The sequence below is a fragment of the Chiloscyllium plagiosum genome, chromosome 21 (assembly GCF_004010195.1).
Source record: "Chiloscyllium plagiosum isolate BGI_BamShark_2017 chromosome 21, ASM401019v2, whole genome shotgun sequence".
In the NCBI taxonomy this organism is placed as follows: Eukaryota; Metazoa; Chordata; class Chondrichthyes; order Orectolobiformes; family Hemiscylliidae; genus Chiloscyllium; species Chiloscyllium plagiosum.
Window position 1 is genome coordinate 34850647 of NC_057730.1, and position 26391 is coordinate 34877037.

The window sequence follows — 26391 nt, forward strand, 5'->3', positions numbered from 1 at the left end:
GAGGAGGAGAAGGGGGGAGGAGGAGAAGGGGGGAGGAGGAGAAGGGGGGAGGAAAAGAAGCGGAGGAAGAGATTTAGCACAAATCAGCACTATGAATTGAATCGAATCACTCAGTTCAGACACAGTGGGCCCAAAGACCCGTTGCTGCACTGTACTGTTCTATGTTCAATGTATACCAATCTCATTTACCTGCACTTGGTCCATAGCCTACTATATCCTGGCATTTTAAGTGCTCATCCAGATGCTTTTCAAAAAACGTGGAGAACCTGCTGCCAAATCCCTTTGAAGTAACATGCTCCATATTTCTAAAACCTTTTGGGTAGAAAATTTCTCTCCAATCCCCTTGAAACCACTTGCTCATCTTTCTAAAACAAAACCTCTGCCCTCTGGTCTTAGATACATCTGCCATTGGTGAAGAAAAAGAGAAAAAAAATGACTCCTGATCGTCACAGTCCATGTGTCTCAATTTTGGACAATTCAAATAAGATCCCTTCTCAGCCCCCTCTGCTCAAAGGAAAAAACCCCAGCCTATTCAGTCTCTGCTCATAACAGACTTGGCACCCTCTCATACAATTACATCTTTCTGGTTGCTACACTAATCAGAACAGCACACAGCTTTCCATTCACAGCCTAACCAATGTTTTATAAAAGTTTAACAAGAGTGGCTTGATACTATATTCTACAAGGAGAAAGCGAGGACTGCAGATGCTGGAGATCAGAGCCGAAAATGTGTTGCTGGAAAAGCGCAGCAGGTCAGGCAGCATCCAAGGAGGAGAATCGATGTTTCAGGCATGAGCCCTTCTTCAGGATTCCTGAAGAAGGGCTCATGCCTGAAACATCGATTCTCCTCCTTGGATGCTGCCTGACCTGCTGCGCTTTTCCAGCAACACATTTGACTAAATTCTACAACCCAGCCAACAAAGGCAAAAATCCCACAAACCTCCTTCACTACTGTCTAATTGTGCAGACATTTTTCAGGATTACGGACTTGTACACCAAGGTCTTTGTTGCTCAGCACTGCCTAAAGACCTATCATTCATTGTGCATCTCCTTCCTTTATTATACCTCCCAAAAGGCATCACCTCGCACTTGGAGATTAAATTCCATTTGCCACTGCTCTGTCCAGTTTACCAGCTCATCAATATCAGAATGAAGCCAGAGACCATCTTCTTCACTATTAATATCAGCAACAGTTTTCATGTCAACTACCAGTTCATCCTCCAAAGGGACCAACTTTTATTCTGGCTGCTCTCTCCCTCCCTCAACAGGAACGCTGCCTGGTTTTACAGTGCTTGCTAAGTTACATTTATCTCCATTTTGCCTTTATTAATTCTTGAAATTTTTTTGGCCAGTTTTTAAAGTTTTACCAATCTTGGCAACATTGTTTTTTTTTAAACTTTCAAATCAAATTCCTTAGTTTATCCTTTTCAGTTTCTCTTCTCGAAGATTATTTATTTCAGCTATGAAGCAGCCCTTCAGGTGTTGGGCAATATTATCAACCTATCTTTTAACAAATTTCTCAAGTCCACTTTAGACAGTCTTGCCTAAATAGTTCAGTGATTGCCATTTATTTAGGAATAATACACTAGCTTCCTGTTCAAGTTTGTCACTGTCAAACTGAAAGTGAAATTGCCATTTTCTAACCATTCAACCCTGGAGGACGCTTTGAGGTTAATCCTGTCTATCACAGAAGCAGATCTAAAATATTATTCCCTAGTTGAATATACAATATTGTCTCAAACTATTCAAAATTAATCAACTATTGAAAGAATGTAATGGAGAGGAATATCAAAATAAATTAGTTGCAGAGATGCAGGATTAAAGTTTGAAAAATGATACCAAAAAAGGAGGCAGTTAAGTCATCAAGCTTAAATTTTCCAAAAATACTCTGAAATGAAGGAGCAGAAAAGATTGCAATAAAATCATAAGTTTGTTTTACTCTAGTTGTGGATAACCTCAGTTCATCAGGCAGGGAAAAATTAGTGAACATTTACTCATTTGCCCAAGCATCCCGAATGTGTCGGACTGGTTTCTGAAAGAATCACAAAAGGATATGAAGTCAGACAGGCAAGAAAGAGCATAGTGAAAGTTACTTGGAATTAGAGGGAATGAAACTTTATAGTTATGAAACAATATTTTAAACATGTGTATTTATCACCAACAGATGAGAGGCCAGAGTCAGGATCACAAAAACAGAGTTCAGAATTTTTCTTAGTAAAGGATCACTCGAATATGAAATGCTACACTACAAATGGCTATCAAGACATAAATACGCCAACCAAAATTATTTTCAAAGAACATAAAAGAATACAGGATAAAGTTAATGTTTCAGGTGGCAAAAAAAAGCTTCCAGCAAGCAAGGAAGAAATTACCAGTTATAATACAGACAATACTTTAATTAAGTGGTTGTTTTAAGGGATCATGTATTTCAACATTCACGGTTTGGCTGTACAGATATGTTGAAGATTGCTAAAACAAAATCTTGAACATTGTGATTCAATTCTGATATTCAACCCAGTCTTTTTGTCATTGCTGTTATTTTCTATATCTTTCATTTTCATTGACCCATTTATGAAACAGCTTCTGAGTGAGTCAGTAGAAGCAAAAGGGTATATGGTCAAGCTGCAAGCTTGAACTATTGTCTACAGGTGCTTTTTATTCTTTCAGATATACCACTTTTTTTTTAAGATATACCTCAGATACAGAGTCTGAGGAGCAAGAGAGTTGACATCTCAGGCATAAACCCATCAGGAAGGGCTTATGCCCGAAATGTCTATTCTCCTGCTCCTCGGATGCTGCCTGTGCTTTTCCAGCCCTACACTTTTTGACTCTGATCTCCAGCATCTGCAGTCCTCACTTTCTCCTATAACTCAGTGTCATCCTGTTTCCTGAACACATTCTCAAGAGACAGTGATAAATTCACCTTTAGCATTGTTAATTGTTTTCAATTAGTTGTTCAAAAAAAAACAATGTCAAGCTACATATTAAAAGAAACTTACAAATATAGCAATATTGTTTGTTTCAAGTAGGAATTGATCTAGTTAAAGCTAACAGTTCATAGCAGTAACTGCTATAAAATTACCACTTCTAATAAAGCAGTCTTTAACAAAAACAGGAACGGCACTTGAGAATCTCACCTAAGTTGTGGCGCTTGGACTTTGCGTGCTCGTGAATGTGTTTCTTGGTGAAACAACCAAAAAAGACACAATAAAGGCAGGAATGAAGTCGATTGAGGTGAGCGCCACACATGTGGCAAATGCAGGATTTTGCCTGAAAGAGAAGAAACAAACACATGTCAGAATAATCAAAGACAGACCACTGGACTATTTCAGGCAAGCAACCTACAAATTTCAAAGCCCAAGTAAAACTGCAATGACTACCAATTTTTTTTTTTACATTATTCAGCAAATAGATTGGAGTACTCCATTAACATTGCTGCTTTTGAATATGACTTGTAATGTGTATAAGTTAGAAAAAATACAGGACTATAAACTACACAAATACACATTCAGGCTCAAAAACCAGGAGCTGAATTGTTCTGGTGGAAAAAGCTGGAAAAACAAAAGACATGAAAGAGAAATTTTGGTTCCCAGTTGAACAATGACATCAAAAAAGGTATTGGAAAATGTTAAGATAAATTGGTACATTTTAAAAGAGGGGCTGGCCTCAGGGAAATTGATATCAGAATTACATCCAGTGCCAGTACCGGCATAGTTAAGAACTGGAAGCTTGAAGCTTCATGAGATGGTGCAAAATGGAGGAAAGAATATGCAATTGTGGAGCACCCAAGCAGAAATAATACACTCAAAAGACTAGGTAAATAGGACAGGATACAGGGGAGGGAGAGAAAAAAAAAAGTCAGATGTGAAGAGGAAGCACTTTTCTTGCAAATTGAGTGAAGTGATACATTAGAAATCAAAGGCCTAAAAAGGAGAAACAATTCAACCAAAGATTGATATTCAGGGTATATAGTCAAAAGGACAGATGGAAGAAACACTCCTCTCTGCCCACATCATAGCTTGCACCAAGTTCCTTCCACCCATCTCTGAACTTTCTGACCTATATTGTCTTCTGGTGCAGTAACCCCTCTAAGTTACCAGTTCCCTCCAAAAGCCTGCCTTTCCTTTTCTAAAGCTTCCTTTGACCCATAACCCCGAATAATCTCTGCACGTCTCCAATTCTATCTCTTGTAAATACCAGATTTAAGTCACACCCCAAATGTTTCAGTTGCTAAAGAGTAAATGTTCTTCAATCCCCTCACTGCCTCTATTTGTTATGGCATTCCTTAAAGCTTAATTATTTAAACAAGATTTTGGTCATTTATTCCAATGTTTTAGTAATAATTCTGCAAAGCTGAGTTGATTATATAAATGCAAGAAGGTTTTAAACTGACAGTAAATCATCATGGAGGGAAGGCCTAGCCACACCAAAAGAGGAAAAACCATTTGAGTTAAAGAACAGAAAAAAGACGACATCGGGAACAATACTGTATTGAAATCATGATTATAAAAGAACTAAATGCATGCAGATAAAGGAGGCCTTCAAGAAAATGACAACACTGGGGAGATCATAACTCAGCGAGTAGAGTAAAGTGAAAAAAGTGAATACAAACATTTTCTTTGAAACTCTGATCCAAAAGTCCAATAAAGGAAGCTTGGATATGCATTTAAAGCAAAAAAAAAAGTGCCTGCAATATCAATAATTGCCTTCAAGATAACTTGGAAAAAGGAATTGCAACAACATGCATAAACTGTCACGTTCTTGGTTAGGAAGAAATCACCACAAGACCTGGCAACTCATGACCTGAGAGCAATATCAAGGAGGAGAGAGATATATAAACAAAACTGTGGCTAGGCACAAATGAGAGGTACAAGAAAGTAAGCTTCAGAGACAGCAAGCAAATCAACATTGATGCATGAGCTTTTCAAGACACTACGTACACATCTTAGAAAAGTCTAAAACCAGAAAGTGGTGTAATTAACTCATTAAAGAGCCGGGTGCTGACAGAAGTGTTACGATTTAAAACCAGTTGAAAACTAAATCTAGAGAACTACACCATCAGGACTGTCGCGATCAGCGGAAGAATAAAAGAATGCTTTGTTGATAAATCATACCTGAAAAATCATCCACTAAAGATCAGCACATTGCAGAACCTTGCATAGCCGGGGAATATATATTTCAAGTTCTCTATTGGATCAATTATTTAAACTTACTTTTTTTAAACTTAAAAGTATAACTTGCCTGTTAATTGGTTTAATTTGTACAGATTGATTTCTGTTAAAGTGAAATCTTGTTTATAAATTTCCTGGTTTGGGAATCACTCAATAAATGTGGTTATTTTGATTTAGTTTCCCTACAGAGACTAACAACTCCAAGCCATTTTCAACTCCTCATTGCTTAGCTTTAAACTATGAGCCAAAAACAGAGTTGCAGTATAGAATTAACCATTATTAAACCACATTCAGTAACAGACTAGAAGAGGGTAAGATAGAAATTACAAACCAATCTAAAGGAAGCCACTTTCACGATGTAAAAGTAGGTTAAAGTTGGAGGAACTGATGCAAAAAGTCAATGGTTACAGAGCAAATTTAGAACCTCTGTACCAATGAGGTAGGGGAAGAAAAAATACATTTCAGGCAATGCAACAATGGTTTAACATTTTACAGCATTAAACTAAAGAAAATTTTACAATGCTTTGAGAAAAAACTCAAACCGTAAGAAATAACCAGAGCTTTATTTCACAAAAGTACATCAAGATCATGTCTCATGCTTAGATACTACTATAACTGAGGCTGCGAAGAACTTAAAATGGCAGAAAAAAACTAGGAAGTGAAAGGAACACTAGAGATGAGCAATTGAGATATGTTTCAGAGGATTGAGTCAGTCAGTTATCACCAACATGGCCAGCATTTGCTGCCCGCCCTGAATTGCTCTTGAACTAAGTGGCCTTCCACACTATTTAAAAGTCAGCCACATGGTTGTGGTTCTGTAATTACATGTGGGCCCAAATTGATAAGGATTGCAGCTTTCCTTCCCTAAAAACACAAAAGTTGGACAGAAAGCAAACCAAGGTTTCAAATCGAGAACTTTCAGAGCTCTGAAGAGTCATCTAGACTGGAAACATGAGCTTGCTTTCTCTCCACAGCAGTTCATGAAGCACCAATGATCTCAGCATTTTGTTTTCAATACAAATCCCAACATCTGCAGTAATGTGCTCCTTCCTAGCAAACAAGATGGGTTTTACAACCAGAATTGATAATGGTGATAAGGGTGACCATGTCAACGATTACTCACTCAATGACTAGCTTTCAATTCCCAATTCAAAATTTAATTTGAATTTCACCAGCCATGATAGGATTTGAACAAGATGTTCCCAGAGAGTCATCCTTGACCTCTGAATTACCAACATTAACACTACATACAATAGGAAACTACAGGGGAAAGCAGAAGTTCTGAAGAAATTTTACAGAAGGGCAAATACCAGCTCAGATGACCAATTGTGAAAATTAACATAGGATGCAATGGTGATACACTAGTGAAAAAACCCACAAGAGCTATATTGATTTTAGACAGAAAAAATTAACAGATGCTTGCAACACCTGGGAAAAAAGGTCAAAAAGTTTCTTTGCATTTTCAATACAGATTTTAATTCTGGTACAGCATAATTGCTACTTGATTAATCAAATTCATTTATAGTGCCTACATTGATTTTCCTGAAGTACTAGACAAGGTCCTTCACGATCAGGTCTAGAAGATAAAGTCACATATAATCCACAGTGAGTTAAGAAGTTGGATACAAAACTAGCTTAGTCATAGATGACAGAGGGTAGCTGTGGATATCTATTTTTCTGACTAGAAGTCAATGACCAGCAGAACTAGTGCTGGGACTTTGTTTGTAATGCGAGGTCAAACGCAAGAGCAAAGTATACAGTAAAAGATAGGACTCTAGAGCATTGATATACAGAGGAATCTTGAGTACAAGTCCATAGCTCCCTGAAAGTGGCAACATACAGGGATAAGGTGGTAAAAAAAGGGCAAATAGCATGCTTGCCTTCATCAGTAAGGGGATGGAGTATAAAAGTTGACAAGTCATGTTGTAGCTATATAAAAAAAACTTTAGTTAGACCACATTTGAAGTATTGTGCACCACTCTGGTTACCACACCATAAAGGACCTGGTGGGTGAAAGAAAGATTTACCAGGATGTTACATGGATCAGAGTGTATTAGCTACTAGGAGAGGTGAGACAAATTGGATTGTTTTTAAGGAGAAAGTGAGGACTGCAGATGCTGGAGACCATTCCTGAAGGGCTTATGCCCGGAATGTCGATTCTCCTGCTCCTTGGATGCTGCCTGACCTGCTGCGCTTTTCCAGCAACACATTTTCAGCTTGGATTGTTTTTACTAGAGTATTGGAGGTTAAGGGGTGATCTGATGGAAGTACAGTAGGTTCTGCTATAACTTTTGTTTCTTCAACAGATTGAAGAATTAAAAAATTTACATGTTGAATACAAAACTGTATTGGCTATAATGTGATCTCGTAATGGGGCCAGAATCGCAAGAACAGAAGCATCACATGATACCAGAACAGACTATAGAAAATGAGTCATGAATAAGCTGAATCGTTGGAGCAAAAACGTAATCAAGATACATGGAAGGTGGAGGAAACAAAAGACTTGGGAATAAACAAAGTTTGGTCAGATAAAATTACATACTTGCAGTGGAAGCCATTCAGAATGTTCATGGAACTGATTTTTGCATTAGGATTTGTCTTGTAAGAAGTGGGGGGGAAAAAAAAAGTGTTGTTTTTGAAGATATAGAAAAAGCATGCAGAAAAAGGGGTCCAGCAGGAAATCTATTAACTCTGCAGGTACTTAGGGAAGTGTATCTTTACTTTTAGTGAATAATTATGGTTATTAAATACTAATTCTAGAGTATAATTAATATAAGCAAGTTAACTTTTAAAATCAAGTTTTCAGCAAAAAACTGAGATAACCAAAATGTTAAGGCCCCTAATGCTGTACAAGAATGATACAAGATTGATGAAATGTACAGAGAATGGAATGTACCCAGTATTGATACAAAATGCATCTTGATGAACGATCGACAAAATAATGAGAATGTCAGCACTAACAGGGAGGAAGGTTGCCAACATGGGGAAGGGGAACTAACAAGGGTGGAGCGAAGGTGGGCAGTTGTATAGCTAGTAAGAGAGATTGGATAATTAGGAGTCTGGAGAGGTGACCTCACTCAGCTCAAAAATATAATTGTAAACTAACCCAAGTCTAATGCGCTCAATTGCTTTGTGCAGTTGCAGCCCGTACTTGCAAGTCTGTAATAAATTGTCTTGTTTCCAGATTTGTTGGTCTCGTCTAAATTTTTATTGAGTTTGTTTCTTACAATCTAAATATGGAAGGAAAATTGGGCCTACTATTATTAGAGTTAACAGGAATGAGAGAAAGCAAGATTTGAGGCGGCTTCAAATGGATGATGCAGAGAAATCTAAATTTAGAGGACTGAGTTTCAAAGTAAGGAATTTCCTATGTCAGGCAGATTAGTAAGAATTTCTGATCAGAGGGTCATTCAGTCTTCAGAATTTTCTTCATTGAGCAGTGGAGGCTAGATCATTGAATGTTCGAAATAGAGTTAAGACAGATTTTGATTGACAAGGGCAATCAAGGTTATGAGAGAAGGTGCAGGGAGGAAGGTTACGTTAAGCCACAAATCAGATCAACCACAATCTTGGAGTCAGAGCAGGCTTACAGGGTCAAATGGCCTATTCCAATTTTAATCTTATGTTCTTACTCCTTAAAAAATTATATTTATTGTATGGAAGACAGAGGAGTAGAGTGCAGAGATTGACATGAGAGAGCAGCTAATTATAACTAATACTGAGACATGGATTAACAAAAAGAGAAAAATAATAGCTCAATTGTCCTGGTTGCAGGATTTTCACATGAGATAAGAGTGGGTATTAAAAAAGAATGGATAGAGTTCATGTCGGAGAGAGAATTTATCTTAAAAGGAAAACTCGAAACAACTTTCAACTATTTGAACCTAAAAGTCTCCATTTAAGAAAGAAAGAGTGTTACTCAAGGAATTGGAGCAACTACTATTTCCCTAATTAATCTACAGCCTACTCAATGTTAAGGCCCCTAATGGTGTGGATAAAGTAAAGGCAAAAATCTTCACACAAATAGGTGTTGCAGAAAACAGCAGTACACAAGTCTAATACTGAAATTAAGTAGGAGAACGTTTTTTTAAAAAAAAATCAGGATCAATTGGTTGTATTGCTAAAAAATGCATTTTGTCAAAAACTTTTGTCTGGCTTTCATCAGAACAATTCACAATCAAGTAAACATTTGTACAGTACAAGTAGCAAGTGCTAATTGCTTGGAAAATTGATTGGTATAGGCACTGCCATGGAGAATGCACCAGTTATTGATAACTGAATTAACTAACAGACTTTTACATTGTAAACCAGGCAAGTTTGAATGATTGCTCAACAGCAACATCTAAACGAACAAATCACAGGATGGCTGTTATTTCCTACGCGTGCATCCCTCACTGCAAGCCAGAGTGACAATCCTAAATTGGTTGCCAGAGTAACTGAAAAATCTGGAGGCATCTAATTTACACTTGCTAATCAGAGTTGATGTTGGACACTGGACACTCATACATATTGCCTTGCCGTTGCAAAACCCAAATGGATATTATGGTACAATCCTCCAACCTTTGAAGTACATCTCTACGACTCTATGACTAAGTATAGAAATAATTGAACTTGCATCACACTAGGACTGAAATAAGTATACAGATTACTCACTCTTGTGGCAGGCAGAATTAAGCCTGTATCGATGCAATAAAACAGGTAAGCCATTCTCTAATTCATTTGTAAGGGCAAGGCCTTGACCAAATTCAACCACTTTTGGTTAAAATTCAAATCAAGCTTGGAAGTTATCTATCAAATCATCACTAACTGATGCATTCTCCATGACATTGCCTCTACCAGAGTCCACTTGCCAACAAATTGTGAATCTGCTCTCCTTCACTGTATGTAAAGCAAATTGCTCTACAAATAATAGAAAATCAAACCAGGTTTAAATAAAGTCAGAGTAACAAAGAAGCAGCCAATTAGGGAATGAAACAACTAGTATGTACAGGCAGAAGGAAGAATTAGATGTAACAGTAAAAAAAGTGTATAAAGAGCTTTGAATGTTAATGAGCCCCCAGAATTGTTGAAAATGCATTCCAAGCCAAATAAAACAAGGGTGGGGGTGGAGTGGTGCTATAAAGAGAACCCTGATGCCAAAACTAAAATGCTTAGATTCACTCACCACTACAGTAACTGGAATAAAAACTTATTAAAACTTGATTAAAAAAGGTCAGTCTCGGTAATGTTTACCATGACAACTACCAATGAAGCTACCAAACAGGACTACTTGCACATGTAATAAACTGAGATAAGCAGTGCCATAAGCAACAGGTCAGGTCAAAAGCTCAGCAGTTCTGCCACATCCAGTTGTGAATCTTGTGCAAGTAAACAACTGGAGTAGACAGCTACACAAATAGCCCTATCCTCAATGGAGGGCACAACATACAAGTGCAAAGGCAAGGCTGAAGCATCTGCAACAATCTTCAGCTGAAAGTGCCAAGTGGATTGGGGACCTTTGTTTCATTGAAAAAAGGTCCCCAACACAGGTGCCAGTCTTCAGTCAGTCCAATTCACTCTACAAAACATCAATAAATAGTTGAAGGCACTGGCTACGGACCCAAAAAACAAACACAAGAAACAGAATTGGTGTACTCCAGACCTTGTTACATCCCTCACTTAACAGTTCTGGTAAAGCCATAGCACTGACATCTACCAGATTGTAAGGGAAACTATCCAGGTATGTCCTATACACAAAAAGCAGGACAAATATGACCTGGCCTCTTTTCACCAGTCTATTCTTGATCATCACTAATGTGACAGAAAGGGTCACCAATGCTATCAGACTGCACCTGGACAGCTAAAGACTACTCATCAACAGCTAGTTTGGAGTTCCAGGGGGGCCACACTGCTCCCATTAAAGACTTGGTTCAGATTTGGGGAATGAAAATAAAGCTGAATTCCAGAAGTTAGGGGAGTGTAACAGCCCTTAAACACCAAGATGGCATTTGACCAAGTACAGAAATCGAGAAGCCGAAGCAAAACTGGTGTCAGTGTCAGGTGGGGTGTGCGGCTGGTTGAAGTCACACTTGGCACAAAGGTAGATGAGCATGGTTTTTTGGATGTCACTCATCTGAGTTGTCAATAGTTGCTATTTTTGAAATCAAGCTGTTGAGATGTGGGACCTGAACACTCATATCATGGCTCAGGAGATGGGAAAATGACCACCACACTGCAACAGTCCAGCTCCTCAGCATAGTGTTCAGGGCCCAATCACCTTCAGCTGTTTCAATGACCTTCCTGCCATAAGGTTAGGGATGGGACTGCAATTATTGACATATTCAATGACAACTCTGACACTGAAGAGATCCAAATGCAACCAAACTTAAAATATTCGAGCCTGGGCTGACAAGGGGCAAGTGAGAATCCAACTACTACACCTTGACATTCAATGGCACTACCACTACGAAATTCCTACTATCTACATACCGAAGATTACAATCGACCAGAAACTCTACTGGACTCACCATATAAATACTCCAGCTGCAACAACAGGCCAGAGTCAAGGAATCCTGACTCCCAAAAGCCTGTCCACCATCTACAAGGCACAAGTCAATCATGTGGTGGAAATGTCTCCACTTGCCTGGCTGAGTACAGCTCCAACACAAGCAGCTAGATGCCATTCAATACAAAGCTTGATTGACACATCCACAAAACATTCATTCCCTCCATGACGGAGGCTCAGCAGCTGCATATACCTTCAACAACATACACTGCAGACGTTTAAAAAGATCCTTAGACAGCATCTTCTAAAACCATGGCCATTTCCATCTAGCAGGACAAAGCAGCAGTTACATTGAAACATAACCACCTGCAATTTCCCCTCCAAAGCCACACCATCCTGACTTGGAAATATATCACCCATCCTTCAGTGTCAGTGGGTCAAACTCCTGGAATTTCTTCCCAAACAGCTTGGTGGGTCAACCTCGAGCACATGGATTGCAGGGATTCAAAGCATCAGCTCACTACCACTTTCTCAAGGGCAATAAATACCAGCACAACTAGCAATGTTCAAGTTACCTAAATAAACCCACTTCGGCGCCACTGTTCAAATCCACTGTTGACAGTCCAAAGCTCAGAAGAGAAGAGTAATTCAAGATGTCTTCGCACAGCATATGCAATTAAAATGTAAATTGTTGCAAGTGGTATCATTCAATCTTCATTACAAAGATAGTTCCATTATAGGTGTGCGATCACATTTGCAGAAAGCATGCCAGACCAGTCCACAGTTCCTTACTGTCTCTGCTTCAATAATTGTTATCTTATAAATTCCAACTTAAATTCTAAACATAGCCAACCATTCTAATAGCAAACCAAGTACATATTATTTTTCCCATTTCAAATCACAATATTATGAATATGTATTAAGTTCTCACTGTTTCAACAAGCAGCCCCATTTTAAGTCTTTAACAATTCCTTAACAATGCCGAGAATCAATGTGCTCTTTCCATGGATCCAAATTAATTTTCCTCTTGCAACTGAAGGCAATGCCCTTCAAAACTAAAGAATGTCCCATATTTATCTACTTAAATTGCTTTCCATTCTCTAGCATCATACAATGGGTACTTTTAAACTACTTTCTAGATTATGGACCATTATATACTCAAATCAAGCCTAAATAATCTTGCAGTTTTGTCAAAGTCTCCATGATGCACACATTCCATATTTCCTCTCCCAAATGGTCATTAAAGTCCATTAGTACTACTGAAAAAAACCAGCAAGATCAGCACAGTGGCTCAGTGGTTAGCACTGCTGCCTCAGTGCCAGGAGCCAAGGTTCAATTCCAGTCTTGGATGACTGTGTGAAGTTTGCACATCCTCAGTGTCTGCGTAGGTTTCCTCCGGATGCTCCAATCTCCTCCAACAATCCAAAGATGTGCAGGTCAGGTGAACTGCCCATGTTAAATTGCCTATAGTGTTAGGTGCATTAATCAGAGGGAAATGGGTCTGGGTGGGTTACACTTCAGAGGGTCAGTGTGGACTTGTTGGGCCAAAGGGCCTGTTTCTAAACTATAGGGAATCTAATCTAAAAATCCTGCAGACATACAGTTGCTCAGGTGAATATTAATATCCTACAAGATGGTTTTGAACATTGCACTGAGACAAACCCACACGTAATCCCTGGTCTTACTTGTGAATAGCAAGCTTAATTATTGGTAGTCCAGTGAAATTACTCAAGAACCACACCCATGACTTTCAACCTAGTTTCACATTAAGCTTCTAAAAAACTTTTCCAGGTTCTTATGACAGTTGGTCTTCATATTCACATTTCTAGGATCTTGGCAAAATTCATATACATTGGCAGGTGACATTGACAAATACCCATCAGGCATCTTAGATCTTCAAAAAAAAGCTTACTGTCAAAACCCCCAAATTCCATGCATGCTCTAAATCAAACCAATTGAATCTATGCTCCAAGAGAAAAATCAGGTCGTCAACAGATTTATTTGGATACTTTGGAAAATATGCAACAATAATTCATTTTTTGTGGCACTTGGTGATATTAACATGTTGTCAAGGTCTTTGGAAAAGTAAGTCTCAGAATATTCTATCTTGTCTGGATAAATCCAGTTTCCTCTGGTAAGATGTCAGGGTTAAGAAAATCTGCTGTGGCTGGAGGGAACTCAGGGTGAAGGAAGAGCATCCAAATATAATGGACCACATGGGCACCAAATTTTTTTTTTTTTCCTCGTTCTGCTCAGGGGGTTGAATGGCTAGAGATTAAATTTAAAAGCAGAACCTCAAAAAAAAGTCAGTCAATCTCTGGATATTTACCCAAGCCACAAGTAAATTAGCTAGGAGAAAGTGAGGACTGCAGATGCTGGAGATCAGAGCTTAATAATGTGTTGCTGGAAAAGCACAGCAGGTCAGGCAGCATCAAAGGAACAGGAGAATCGACGTTTCAGGCATAAGCCCTTCTTCAGGAATCATGCTTATGCCTGAAACATCGATTCTCCTGTTCTTTTGATGCTGCCTGACCTGCTGCGCTTTTCCAGCAACACATTTTTAAGCACAAGTAAATTAGCATTGGCTAAACAAGATTAGTGAGATGAAAGATGAATTGCATAGGCACAAGTCATGGCCAAAGTGGAAATTGTACCACTGGGGACTGGCTTTGCTGATCCTGAAATGTTTCAATGCTGTGACAAGTAATTTGATCATGGAAGTAGAAAGGCTCAAGACTAAATAATTGGGGATGGGCTAACGCAAGGAGGAGATGCGGTGAATTGAAGGGAAACAACACTAATAGAGCAGACTAGTAATTTTGGGAATGATAAACTAGAGTGGCAAGAAAAAAAAACATTGACACACCAGGAGATAAAGCAGCATCTGTAACAAAATTAATGTATCAGCACACAGAAATACATAAAACAAACTGTTACAGGGTGACTATGCCTCAATATTTAAGGTCATCTTGATTTTTTAAAAGCATAGGGCAAAGTTGGCTCTGTTAATGAGGATAACACTAGTATAGGAAGGAAGAGGTGAACTTAGCTCAAAAGGGCAATTTGTAGAACCAGTCTGGGTAAGAACACCAGGAGAGGCAAAAAGGTCATTTGTGCAGTAGCTACCTTATACATCATATACAGGGATAAGCAACTGGGTATAAGAAAGAGGTACTGCAATAATCATGCATGAAATTAGATTTACTGTCACATGTACCAAGATAGTGAAAGTATTATTTTGCATGTAGAGCAGATAAGCCAAACTTTAATCTGTATGTTAATTACATGAAACAGATCAGCAAAATTAGCTTAAATAGTTAGTTGCTAGAGTATAGACAGACAATTTCTTAGATCCAAACCAAGGGACAGACTATGCAAAACCAGGCAACAAGTATGGAACAGAACAAATCAAAAGGAAGGAGTTTCAAAGTAATAACAATTTTAACATGATAGAGGATCATGCTGTTTGAAAGGGAGAAACATGAACCTTAGATCATAGTTTACTCGAATACAAGTAATTGAAGAGAATGAAGGTAGAGCTACCTAAAGCGAACAGGGCAACAAAAGTTAAAAAAGGTAGGATCATCGGGATGCAATTTAAACCTTTTCATGATATGCAGCGCTCAACTCAGGTGAGAAATTAAGTTTTGAGAAGGATGCATCGTCTGTGGCTGAGTAGTTAGGGGTTACATATTACTTAAGATAATTATTCAAAATTATAAAAATTTGCAATAGCTCTGAAGAATGGCAATTGGTTTACTTATTTTTAAAATCTATGATAAATCAGAAAGAGAGAAAAGCGAGAGAGAAAGCTTTCACTCTCACTTATGTAAAAACAGAAACCAAGTTGCTACACTTATTTAATAAAGAAACAAAAGTTGACTTAACATAGCATTGATCCTCGAGAGGATCTGTGGAACTGAATGAAAACAACAAGGAAATGACAGAAGCTTCGAACTATTACGTGCCTACTAAGATTTAGAACACTTTCCAAAAAAACTCAAAAAAAAACCAAGAGATGAAAGGGAGGTAGCAACTTAAGCTAATCACCTCGGGGGGGAAAAAATTACGAGCAAAAATAAAGGCTGAATAATCCCTCCCCCCCCCGAAAATCACCCTTCACTAGAAAGACATCCTGTTATTTGAACAGTTAAAAAAATTGCAGCCTGTATTGTTCACCCCAAAAGCCATTCAGATATTCAGAAGCTAACTAGATAGTTGAGGGGATAATGGCATTTGGCATCCATAACTGGTCAACGCCACAAACCAGAGACCTGCTACCAGCCAAAACTCTCCACTTACTCAACCTAGTCATTTTGGAAGTAGTACACATGAATAGTATATATTTTTTTTAAAAACGAGAGATTTTGGAACAAAGGGATCTAGGGTCCTGGTATACAAAAATCATGAAAAGGTTAATGTGCAGATATAGCAACTAATTAGGAAGGCATAGCAAATGTTGCTGTTGAGAATATAGTAAGCATAGGATATTTTATTCTAGTTGTACAGTGCAATCAGTGGCACATTTCAGTCTTATTTGAAGGGAAGTTACATTGCTTTAGAAGCACTTCAAGGATGGGACTCATTTCTGGGATGAAGGGCTTACCTCTTGAAGGAAGTTCGAGCAAGTTAAGCCTTTGATTATACATAAAGTTGAGAAGAAAGATCACTTACTGAGACATACAATGTTTTGGCAAGACAATAAAAAGGTGGATATCAGAGGTTTTCATTTGTGTGGAGACACAAAAACCTGGGACACACTTAAAAATGAAGTCTCTCCTTTTAAAACAGAAAAGGTTTGAGGGTTGCCAAGATGGAGTTTCTTCCCCGGAAAATAGTGGAGGCTGTGACATGAAATTTCAAAGTCAGGTTACATGTAATGTTAAATCAAAAGGAATCAGAGGTTGAGGTGCAGATAGAAAAGTAGAGAGTATAACCAGATCAGTCATGCTCTGGTTGAACAGCACAGTAGCCTTCAAAAAGGTTCAAATAACCTGCTCCGATGTTTTATCTGTCCTTTCCATGTAACCCTGCAACTTTAAAATGTGACTGACCATCTACTTAGAAGCTTGGTGAGCATTTTTAAATAATGCTCACCTTTAATCTATTTGTTTGGACATATGACAGCTCAGGGACAGGTGGAACTTAAACTTAGCCCACAAGCCCAAAAAAGGTAGGAACAGTGCCACTGTACCACAAGACCCATTCTCAAAGTTGTAGGAGATACTTGGACAGATGTGGAAAGGAAAATGTTAATGATTGCTTTCTAAAAACAATACAGGTTGCAGAACTATAGGGAGAAGTTGAATAACCTAGGGCTGTTTTCCCTGGAGCAGAGACTAAGGGGTGACTTTATCGAAGTTTATAAAATTGTGAAGGGCATAGATAGGATAAATAGACAGAGTCTCTTCCCTGGGGTTGGGGAGTCCAGAATTACAGGGCATAGGTTTAGGGTGAGAGGGGAAAAGATATAAAAGAAAGCTAAGGGGCAATTTTTTTCCTGACAGAGGGTGGTGCATGTATGGAATGAGCTGCCAGAGGAAGTGGTGGAGGCTTGTACAATTGCAACATTTAAAAAGACATCTGGATGGGTATATGAATAGGAAGGGTTGGGAGGGATATGGGCTGAGCGCTGGCAGGAGGGACTAGATTGGGATATCTGATCGACATGGACGAGTTGGACTAAAGGGACTCTTTCCATGCTGTACATCTACGGCTCTGATTCTAAAATGGACTAAAATTGCTCAATCAAATCATAAAGCTGAGGCAGTTAACTGAAATACTTAGATTCCAGGGAGTAGAAACAGTCAAGTAGTGTGCACCCCAACACAGGACTGCACCAAATTCACAACTGAGTAAAGTTCAAAGCAAGTTTGACTTCTGTGGTAGACCCCTTCTAAAGTCAAAAGGTTGTGGATTCAGAGCTGCAGCACAGTAAAATGCACCACCGAAAAGGTACGGCATAGTCCTTCAAACAGTGAACTCAGCCAACTATTCTTGGTGATTTTTCTTTGAACTTTATGTACAAAATTCTGGTTCCAAAAAGATAAATCAGAACCTCGGTCTACCCACGAACACTCCAGTACTTTTAGAGAATACATATTATATATTTGTCTGAATGGTTTAGAATGGAGTTAAGACAAAAAGGAAGTGTGGGAAGTGGGCCCTTCCAATTTTGCATGGATGAAATATCAGCAAACCCAAAAAACACAATAGATACACTGACAAATCACAAACTGTGCTCCTGCATTTTACATTTGCTCTCCACTGTAAAAAGCATACGTTCTTGGTCAGTGCAGGAGGGGCCTAAATCCCTCCAAAAAAGTTAAATATAAATTAAAATGGAAACAAAAAAGGTGATAAGGTGTTCAGCAGGGCTGTCATCCAGGGAAAGAAAAACAAAAAAGCGTCCAATGAGGAGACTGGAAACCAAACTGGACTTGACCTTAAAACATTCCCAGTACTTTGCAATTTGGAATGGTGGCAGCCTGTTAAATTTAACACAGTAGCAAAATAGAAGAGTTCTGGGAACTCCCCTATTGTTCTCTCATCCATTTGCAGCTTTAAGTTAGAAGCTGCAAGGATAACAATTTAAATTTTAGATGGTACACACTAAAGTGTGACAGTTCTCAAAACATTAGGCCCTTTCAAATACTTTGATTACAAGCAATTTCTACCTAGTTAACCAGTGCGACTAATTTCACACCAGAAAATATGATACATTGCTTGCTGCCAAATTTAACCTTCAATCCCCAGAAGGCAGCAAGATGCTAACCAATCATCGCTACCTCAGATTGTGATTTCAACTCCCCAAAAAAGTGAACTTTTCCGACCACAATACACAACACCCCATTACCTACTTTCTTAAAGAAATTCTCTCCTCACCACCCTACCTTAAATCTTTCCCTCTGTTCTGCAGGGAGGTGCAGCAACCCTTCCCTCCTTTGGATATTTCACCAGATTAGAGTTACAGTGGAACAGAACTGGAGCTGATATGTTCCTGGTTTTTCTGCAATAGGTCCAGGAAACAATTTTTGAAATTGCTTGGAGAATATTGAAGAAAAACAAAACAGTTTCTGAAGCAGCTTTTAGCAGGAAGAAAATCTTAGTTCAAAATCTTAAAATGCTTAAAAAATAACTATTTGCTGCCAGATGACATTTCATCCAGTCAAGTCAGGTTTCCTATTAATGTTTTTTTCAAATCCTGTTTGGGTCTGCAGCTCAGTTTTTCCAGTATAGAAAGTAAAACTACAACTACCGATGTGGAAGTTGTGGTAGGCCAGAAGTTTATGCCAGGCTCTTATGTATATCGAGCTAGCAGAGTGTCATTCTGTTCCCTGCAATGCACCAGGCACTGCAGTTGCTTAGAAAACAACCACCAACACTGCAGCAGTACAGAGTCATTGAATCATCTACCATTCCAAATACCCATTTACCCATCAATACTGCAGCGTTATGATCAGCTCTATTTGATGAGTATTGATTGCAAATCTAATGGACTATTTACAAGAGACAGAAGCAAGCTTGTGCATGTTGCCTTCTGCTGACTACTCAAAAACAAATAGAGCATTTCATTTGCTGCTTTGTTGTTCTGCTAAAATGTCTGGCTCACAATTCACTACACAAAAACAAACATCTTTGCAATATATAACAGGTACAATATTAAATTACAACATCCTAAAACTCAGATTTATCCCATGAGCAAGTGAGTAAGTATTGTACGTCACGAAGATCAGAGCAGTTACTGAACCAGTCATTTTCCATAAATACAGCACCACAACTGGCTTCAACATGCAACAGAAAATAGAAATTTGCAGCATGGGAGACAGAGATAATTAAATCCATCGCGTCTATACTGATAGAAAGTGAACTATCCAGTCTATTCCCACAATTCAGCTCATGATCTGTAGTCCTACAGATTACAGTACCTCAAAAATGTAGATTTTGTTTTTAAACAGCAAAGGGAATATTATTGCCTCCACCACTTTTGTTACTTTCCAGAGCCACATCATTCGCTGGGTGAGAATTGCTCAACTCTACTGCAATCCTGAAATGCTACTTCAATATTTCTACCCCCAGATATCAACTTTTCTGTTAAATGAAATTGCATTGATTGAAAAGACTTATCAAATGCTCAATCTTATACAAGTCAAATGAACTTACCTCACTTAAATTTATATTCCTAGGGCTTCACATTCTTTAATCAACTATTTAACTCCCCCTGTTTCTAGTGTTCACACACGTCAACAGCAAGTGTCAAAGTGAAATATGTTCAAAATTTGATCTTAAAACTGATTTAGAAATTTATTGATTACATCAAACTTGGAGCATAGCTAATTGTCAAAGACGGGGGGGGGGGGCGCGCGAGTGAGGGGGGGGCGGCGCGAGTGAGGAGGGGCGGCGCGAGTGAGGATTTGCTAGGTGAAATGTTGGAGCAAAAACATGGAGGAAAGAACTGATTTCGTAGAAGTTGAAGATCAAGTGTTATCAAGTGATAAAATAAATTGAATAGATCAAAGAATGTTGAGCACTAACTGGCAACTAACCTTGACACCTTCCAAGTGTCAGAATAAGTTTGGAGAAGCTAACCACCTCCCCTTGACAGTCAGAGATATACAGCACAGGAACAGAACTTTGGTCCAACTGATCTGTGTCAACCACATGCCCTACTTAAGTCTAATCCCATTTGCCAGCATTTGGTCCATATCCCCATAAACCCTTTTATTCATATGCTCATCTAGTTGCCTTTTAAAATGTTCTAACTGTACCAACCTCCAATACTTCCTCTGGCAGCTCATTCCATACATATCCCACCCTCTGCATGAAACCCTTGCCCCTTAGGTCCCTTTTATATCTTTCCTCCTCTCACTTTAAACCTTTGCCCTCTTGCTCTGGACTTGCCACCCCTGAGGAAAAGACTTGGCTATTCACCCTAACCCACACCCCTCATGATTTTAGGGTCATTCCTCAGTCTCTGACACCAACGAAAACAGCTATAAAGGATAGACTGGGGCTAAGTGTGCAAGTCCTAAGATTTGCCTTTCCAAAATGCAGCATTCACATTTATCCAAATCAAATGCCATTTGTCACTCCTCAGCCCACTGGCCTACCCAATCAAGATCCCATCATACTGAGGTAAAAAGTTCTTCATTAACCACTACACCTCCAATTTTCATGTAATCTGCAAACTTACGAACTACATTCACATCCAAATCATTTATATAAATGACAAAAGGCAGTGGACCCAGCACCAACCCATGTGGCACACTGAGTCACAAGCCTGCAGTCTGCAAAACAACACTCCACCACCCTTCTACCTTTGAGCCAGTTGTGACCAAATAGTTAGTTCTCCCTCTCAATGGCATTGCTAAAAAATGCTCTCATCACTATTTTCTCATTACCATTCAGTAGAAATTAGACTAGACCAGCTACATAGAAGTATGGGGTACAATAGCAACACAGCAAAATCTGCACAGCAGCTTGCCTTCCAGGTCTCCAAAGCCTATCTACCATTCACAAGACAAGTCACCATTGTGTTGCAATGCTTTCCAGTTATCTGGCAACATTCAAACGATCTGAACACCATGAAGGACAAAGCAACCTATCTGATGTCCACTCAGCCACTAGAACTCAGCAGCAGCTATTTGTATCATCTATAAAAAGGTGCACTGCAGGAACTCTCAACCTCCTTTGACAGTTCTTTTCAAAAAAGTTTCTAACTTGACCACAGAAGGACAAGGGAAGCAAATGCATGGCAATACTAATTAAAAAGCTCCCTCAAACTCATACAACATCTTGACTTACAACTGCACCTCCATTCCTTCATTATTGCTGGATCAAGTCTGAGAACTCCCTCTCTTACAGTACTGTTTGCATACCTCCACAAGGACGACAGCAGTTTAAAGGTGATGGCCCACCAACACCTTTTGAAAGGCAATTTGGAAAAGGTTACATTCTAGCTTTGCCAATGACTTGCATCCCAATAACTTTTTTTGGGATGGTGGAATTATTCAAGTGGTGGAAACACAAAATTAGAATGGCTAAATGGAAGTTTAAAAAGGGTCAAGGAGAGGAAGAAGTTACAAACCACTCAAAATGAAGAGCGATAGAGACATGACAACATGCAGATGAGTCAAAAAAGTGGGCAAAGTACAAAGTAGAACAGACAAATAAATGCTGGAAACCTGGAACAAAAAGCACTGAAGAATCTCAGCAGGTCAGGCAGCATCTGTGGAGAAAGAAACAGGTAACATTTCAAATCCGATATGACTCCTCAGAGCAGAAAAGTAGTTCTGAAGAACAGGTCATACTGGGTTCCATGTCAACTTGGTTTCTCTCAATAGATACTGCCTGTATCGCTCAAATTGTTCTACATGCTCAGTTTTCAACAATACAACAGGAATACTCACGATTGCTGTTTCAATTTCAAATACATATATAAAAAGGAGGGGGGCAAATTAGAATAGGATGGCATGCACCTTTACAAAGTTTTAAAATAACAGGATTAAATTTGATGGCTTTCTATTAGCTAATATGCAGAAGTCAGTCATTTGACCCAAGTCTGTTCAGACTTTTCACAAGATCTTGGCTGATCTAACTCAACTATCCCACCTTATCCACGTACCAGAGATTCCCATATTGATTAAGAACCCAACTACCTCAACCTTTAAAATCTTCTCAATAACAGCCTCCACAACTCTCTGCTTTGAAGAATTCCACACTGCCTTTGAAGAGAAATAATTCTTCCTCATCTCTGCCCTAACCCTTTATTCAGATCATGTCATCTGGTCCTGCGCTTTCCCATAAGGGTTATGCATATCTGCATCTATCACTGGTGTATTTAGAGGAAAAAAGGGAGAAAGGAAATGGATAGCAAATGGAAAATAAGTTTCATTCCTGATACTGAAACAGATGGAACAAAAGAAAATCTGTAACCATGCAAAGAGTACAATATTGGCCAAATAGCATAAAGAAATTAAGTAACAGGAACTGTCTTTAGTTCATCTGGTCAGATACATAAATGCAAGATCAAGATAAGAACTAGTTCTTGCAACGTAGAATTGCTTCCTTAAATCTGACTGCTGCAAGCTTAACAAGCGATGATGCAACAATCCATCTAGTCCTGGGTAATAAGGCAAAAAACTAAGTTTGCTTTACGATACAAGGGTACTTAAGAAATAATCTGTAAAGAATAAACTGGAGTCAGACTAAAAGGTATTGGATTGGAAAAGATACCAGTGAACAGAAAAATAACCTAATTTTAGATTAGGTGTTTGGGGGGAAAAAAAAAAAACAAGAAAATGGATCAGTTCTTTAGTACAAATTAGTCATGACACAGGTTAAAATAGAAGCGAAGACTAAAAGCAATGGCTAAAATGAACAGTATATTTTAGGGCAAGTATAACTGTTGGATAAGTAGTTCTCAAAACATGGTGCATGAACACTGGCCATTTGAAGGCTCCCCAGATATTCAATGGATTTGTCCAAAATGCAAGTTACTAAATGCACAGATCCAAGATCATGAAAGAGAACAAGCCAGAATCATTCATGCTACTCGCATGAAATCACACAACTAGGCCCATTCCAATGTGTGAAGTATGAATTGACATTAAGTACAAGCTTACAAAACTATATAGTCGCTCAACTTATTTCACTGACTGTTGGGTTAATATTGGAGTGCATGATTAGAGTCTTGGGAAACTTATTTAACATTAAAATGTTTCAAACGTGTCCTGTTGCAGTACTCATGTTCAATGTGAAAGTGTACACTGGCATTAGCAGTTTTGTAACAAAAAAGATTTTATATTAAGTATCAAAACTAAAAAAGGTTTAGAATTAGAATCCCTACAGTGTGGAAACAGGCCCACAGGCCAACAAGTCCACACTGACCCTCCGAAGAGTAGCCCACCAGACCCATTCCCCTACATTTAACCCCTAACTTATGCACCTAACCTACACATCCTTGAACACTGAACAAGTTAGCATGACCAATTCATCTTTGTATTGAGAGGGGAAACCCATGCAGACACAATGTGCAAACTCCACATGGAGTCACCAGAGGCTGGAATCGAACCCTGATCCCTGGTTCTGTGAGGCAGCAGTCCTAACCACTGGGCCACCATGCCACCCAATTATTAGTTTGGGAATTCCAATTCTATGGAGTTTTGTTGTATTGACAAGTGAAAGTGGGATAGGATTGGTAAGCAGCTCACACATTTTACCCTGCCTAAGGGGCCCATGTGTTTAAAAAATGTTTGAAGACAAAAAGATCCTTAGAGTGGAGGAACATCTACTTTGGATGGAGGAGCTTTAAAAAGTTAGAGGGGTGAAAAATAACTCCATAAAATAGCCAAGTAGATTCTGAGAGAGATAATGAGGCACACAGCATAAAAGCAATTGCGGTTTTTACATGACATTATACATTAGTCTTCCTTTTCATCGGTGCAAAAAAAAAGCTTACTATGAAGTGGTTACTTTTACTGCTTATCTTTAAAATATGTATTACTCACTATACTTCCACATTCAACTACATATGCAACCACCAACCAACCTATCCAAAAATCTCTCTCCTTCAATCTAGCAAACTGGTATTCTTTTCCATTCTCAAATCATTCCAGAGAATGACAGGAGGAGGCCATTCTGCTCAGTGTCTCTGTACTTTTGATTAAATGAAAAATTTATTGGTCCAAGAATTAGGGAAAAAGTCACAATCATTGGATATAAGAGGATTTTTTGATTTCTGGGAGGGAAGCAAGGTCTCAAGCTGAGAAAATGCTACACAGAATTGATTCTCAAATGTGTCCCTTTGGTTCTTCAGAAGGAGCACGTAGGCATTAAGACTATGACAAAACTATTTATTCTCCTCTGACATAATCCTCCAACACATTTCCATTCATCCAGCTAAATGAGGCTGCACTTGCAAGGTTCATTCATTTGATTCATGTTTGAATGTCTCAACAGCTTTTTCTGCTCTAACTTCACCATCTCATTACCAATGGTAGAGAGATATTCAGACCCCTCCAGTTTCTAATCTACACATTTCCCCTTAGTCTTTGAAAGAAAACTCTGCTTTTTGCATGTTGGCAAAGTTCAACGATAACACCCAGTTCTGCATTGCCACCTTTCTAGGTTGCTTATGCAAGATGCATTATTGATATTTATTCCAACTGCAGAGAAGAATTAAAGATTGTGTGTGTCTACATTTCAACTAATGATCCACAGCACTTCATTGGTACCTAGCTATGGAGTTGCTACATCTTTTTAAATTCTGTCCCTTTTAGCATGGTGATAGCACCACATAACACAATTAAGCATTTTCTCAAGTATGAAGATGGGGCTGGCTTCACAATATTTGCAGTGGTATTAATACCATGTGCAGAAGTATCTGCAATAGGAAAATTGGGGAGGACGAGGACAAGTTAGTATTTTGTTTCCCCCTCATCATATCCCTCCTTCGCACATGTTTGATCCAATGACATGTGACTTCTTGGGATTGAATTAAATATGAGGCTACTCACTCCCAGCTGCGCCATTGTTATGACTACCAACATTGGAGGAAGGCAAAAAGGTTGCCCTAATCCTGAAGAAGGGCTTATGCCCGAAACGTCGATTCTCCTGTTCCCTGGATGCTGCCTGACCTGCTGTGCTTTTCCAGCAACACATTTTCAGCTCTGATCTCCAGCATCTGCAGACCTCACTTTCTCCTAATCCCACTATTCCATATGTCAAAAGTAAAAGTACATTTCCCACAAACCAAGATGACCTATTAACATTTAGAACCAGAGATAAGATATATCAGCCAGGCCTGTTTAATAAACACCATCAGTTACCAAAAAGAACCAATTATTGCATTTTTGAAATAATAAGTACAGAGTCAGTAATATAGAATTACAAATGTGTATTCGTGTAACTATCCCAAAGCGCGCACAGACTGGCTTTCTGGGAAAACATTAAGGTCAATTTGTTATTCTTGTAGGCAAAAGGATAAAGCATGGTCAGAGTCAGAGTCAATTGGTCAGATGCTCTGGTAGGTGTGGTCAAGATACTAAATTAAAATTTACAACTGTATTTCAAGTCTTGTGGGTTTCAGCAAGTTTTTTAAAAAGTACAATTCCTTCCTTTGTTGCAGAACAATCATTTTCTCAATTCTCAATCAAAAAAAAAGATTGTTGACATCATGACAGCTCAATAATGACAAAACAACTTGCAACTATAACAAAAGTAGATTGTCTCAAGACACTTCACAGGTCAGAGAGTCATAGAGATGTACAGCATGGAAACAGACCCCTTGGTCCAACCTGTCCATGCCGACCAGATATCCCAGCCCAATCTAGTCCCACCTGCCAGCACCCGCCCCATATCCCTCCAAACCCTTCCTATTCATATACCGATCCAAATGCCTCTTAAATGTTGCAATTGTACCAGCCTCCTCCACATCCTCTGGCAGTTCATTCCATACACATACCACCTTCTGCGTGAAAAAGTTGCCTCTTAGGTCTCTTTCATATCTTTCCCCCTCACCCTAAACCTAGGCCCTCTGGTTCTGGACTCCCCGACCCCAGGGAAAAGACTTTGCCTATTTATCCTATCCATACCCCTCAATTTTGTAAACATCTATAAGGTCACCCCTCAGCCTCCAAAGCTCCAGGAAAAACAGCCCCAGCCTGTTTAGCCTCTCCCTGTGGCTCAGATCCTCCAACCCTGGCAACATCCTTGTAAATCTTTTCTGAACCCTTT

General features: G+C 38.9%; 1 protein-coding gene across 4 annotated transcripts in view; it reads right to left on the reverse strand.

Moving 5' to 3' along the window:
- The window catches only part of usp22 (ubiquitin specific peptidase 22), a 128149-nt gene that overhangs the window by 64958 nt on the left and 36800 nt on the right, over nt 1-26391 (reverse strand). For all 4 annotated transcript variants that reach the window (XM_043711780.1, XM_043711781.1, XM_043711784.1 and 1 more), the window contains exon 2: nt 3138-3270. In XM_043711780.1, coding sequence (XP_043567715.1) covers nt 3138-3270 — 133 coding nt within the window. The remainder of the gene's footprint in view (nt 1-3137; nt 3271-26391) is intronic.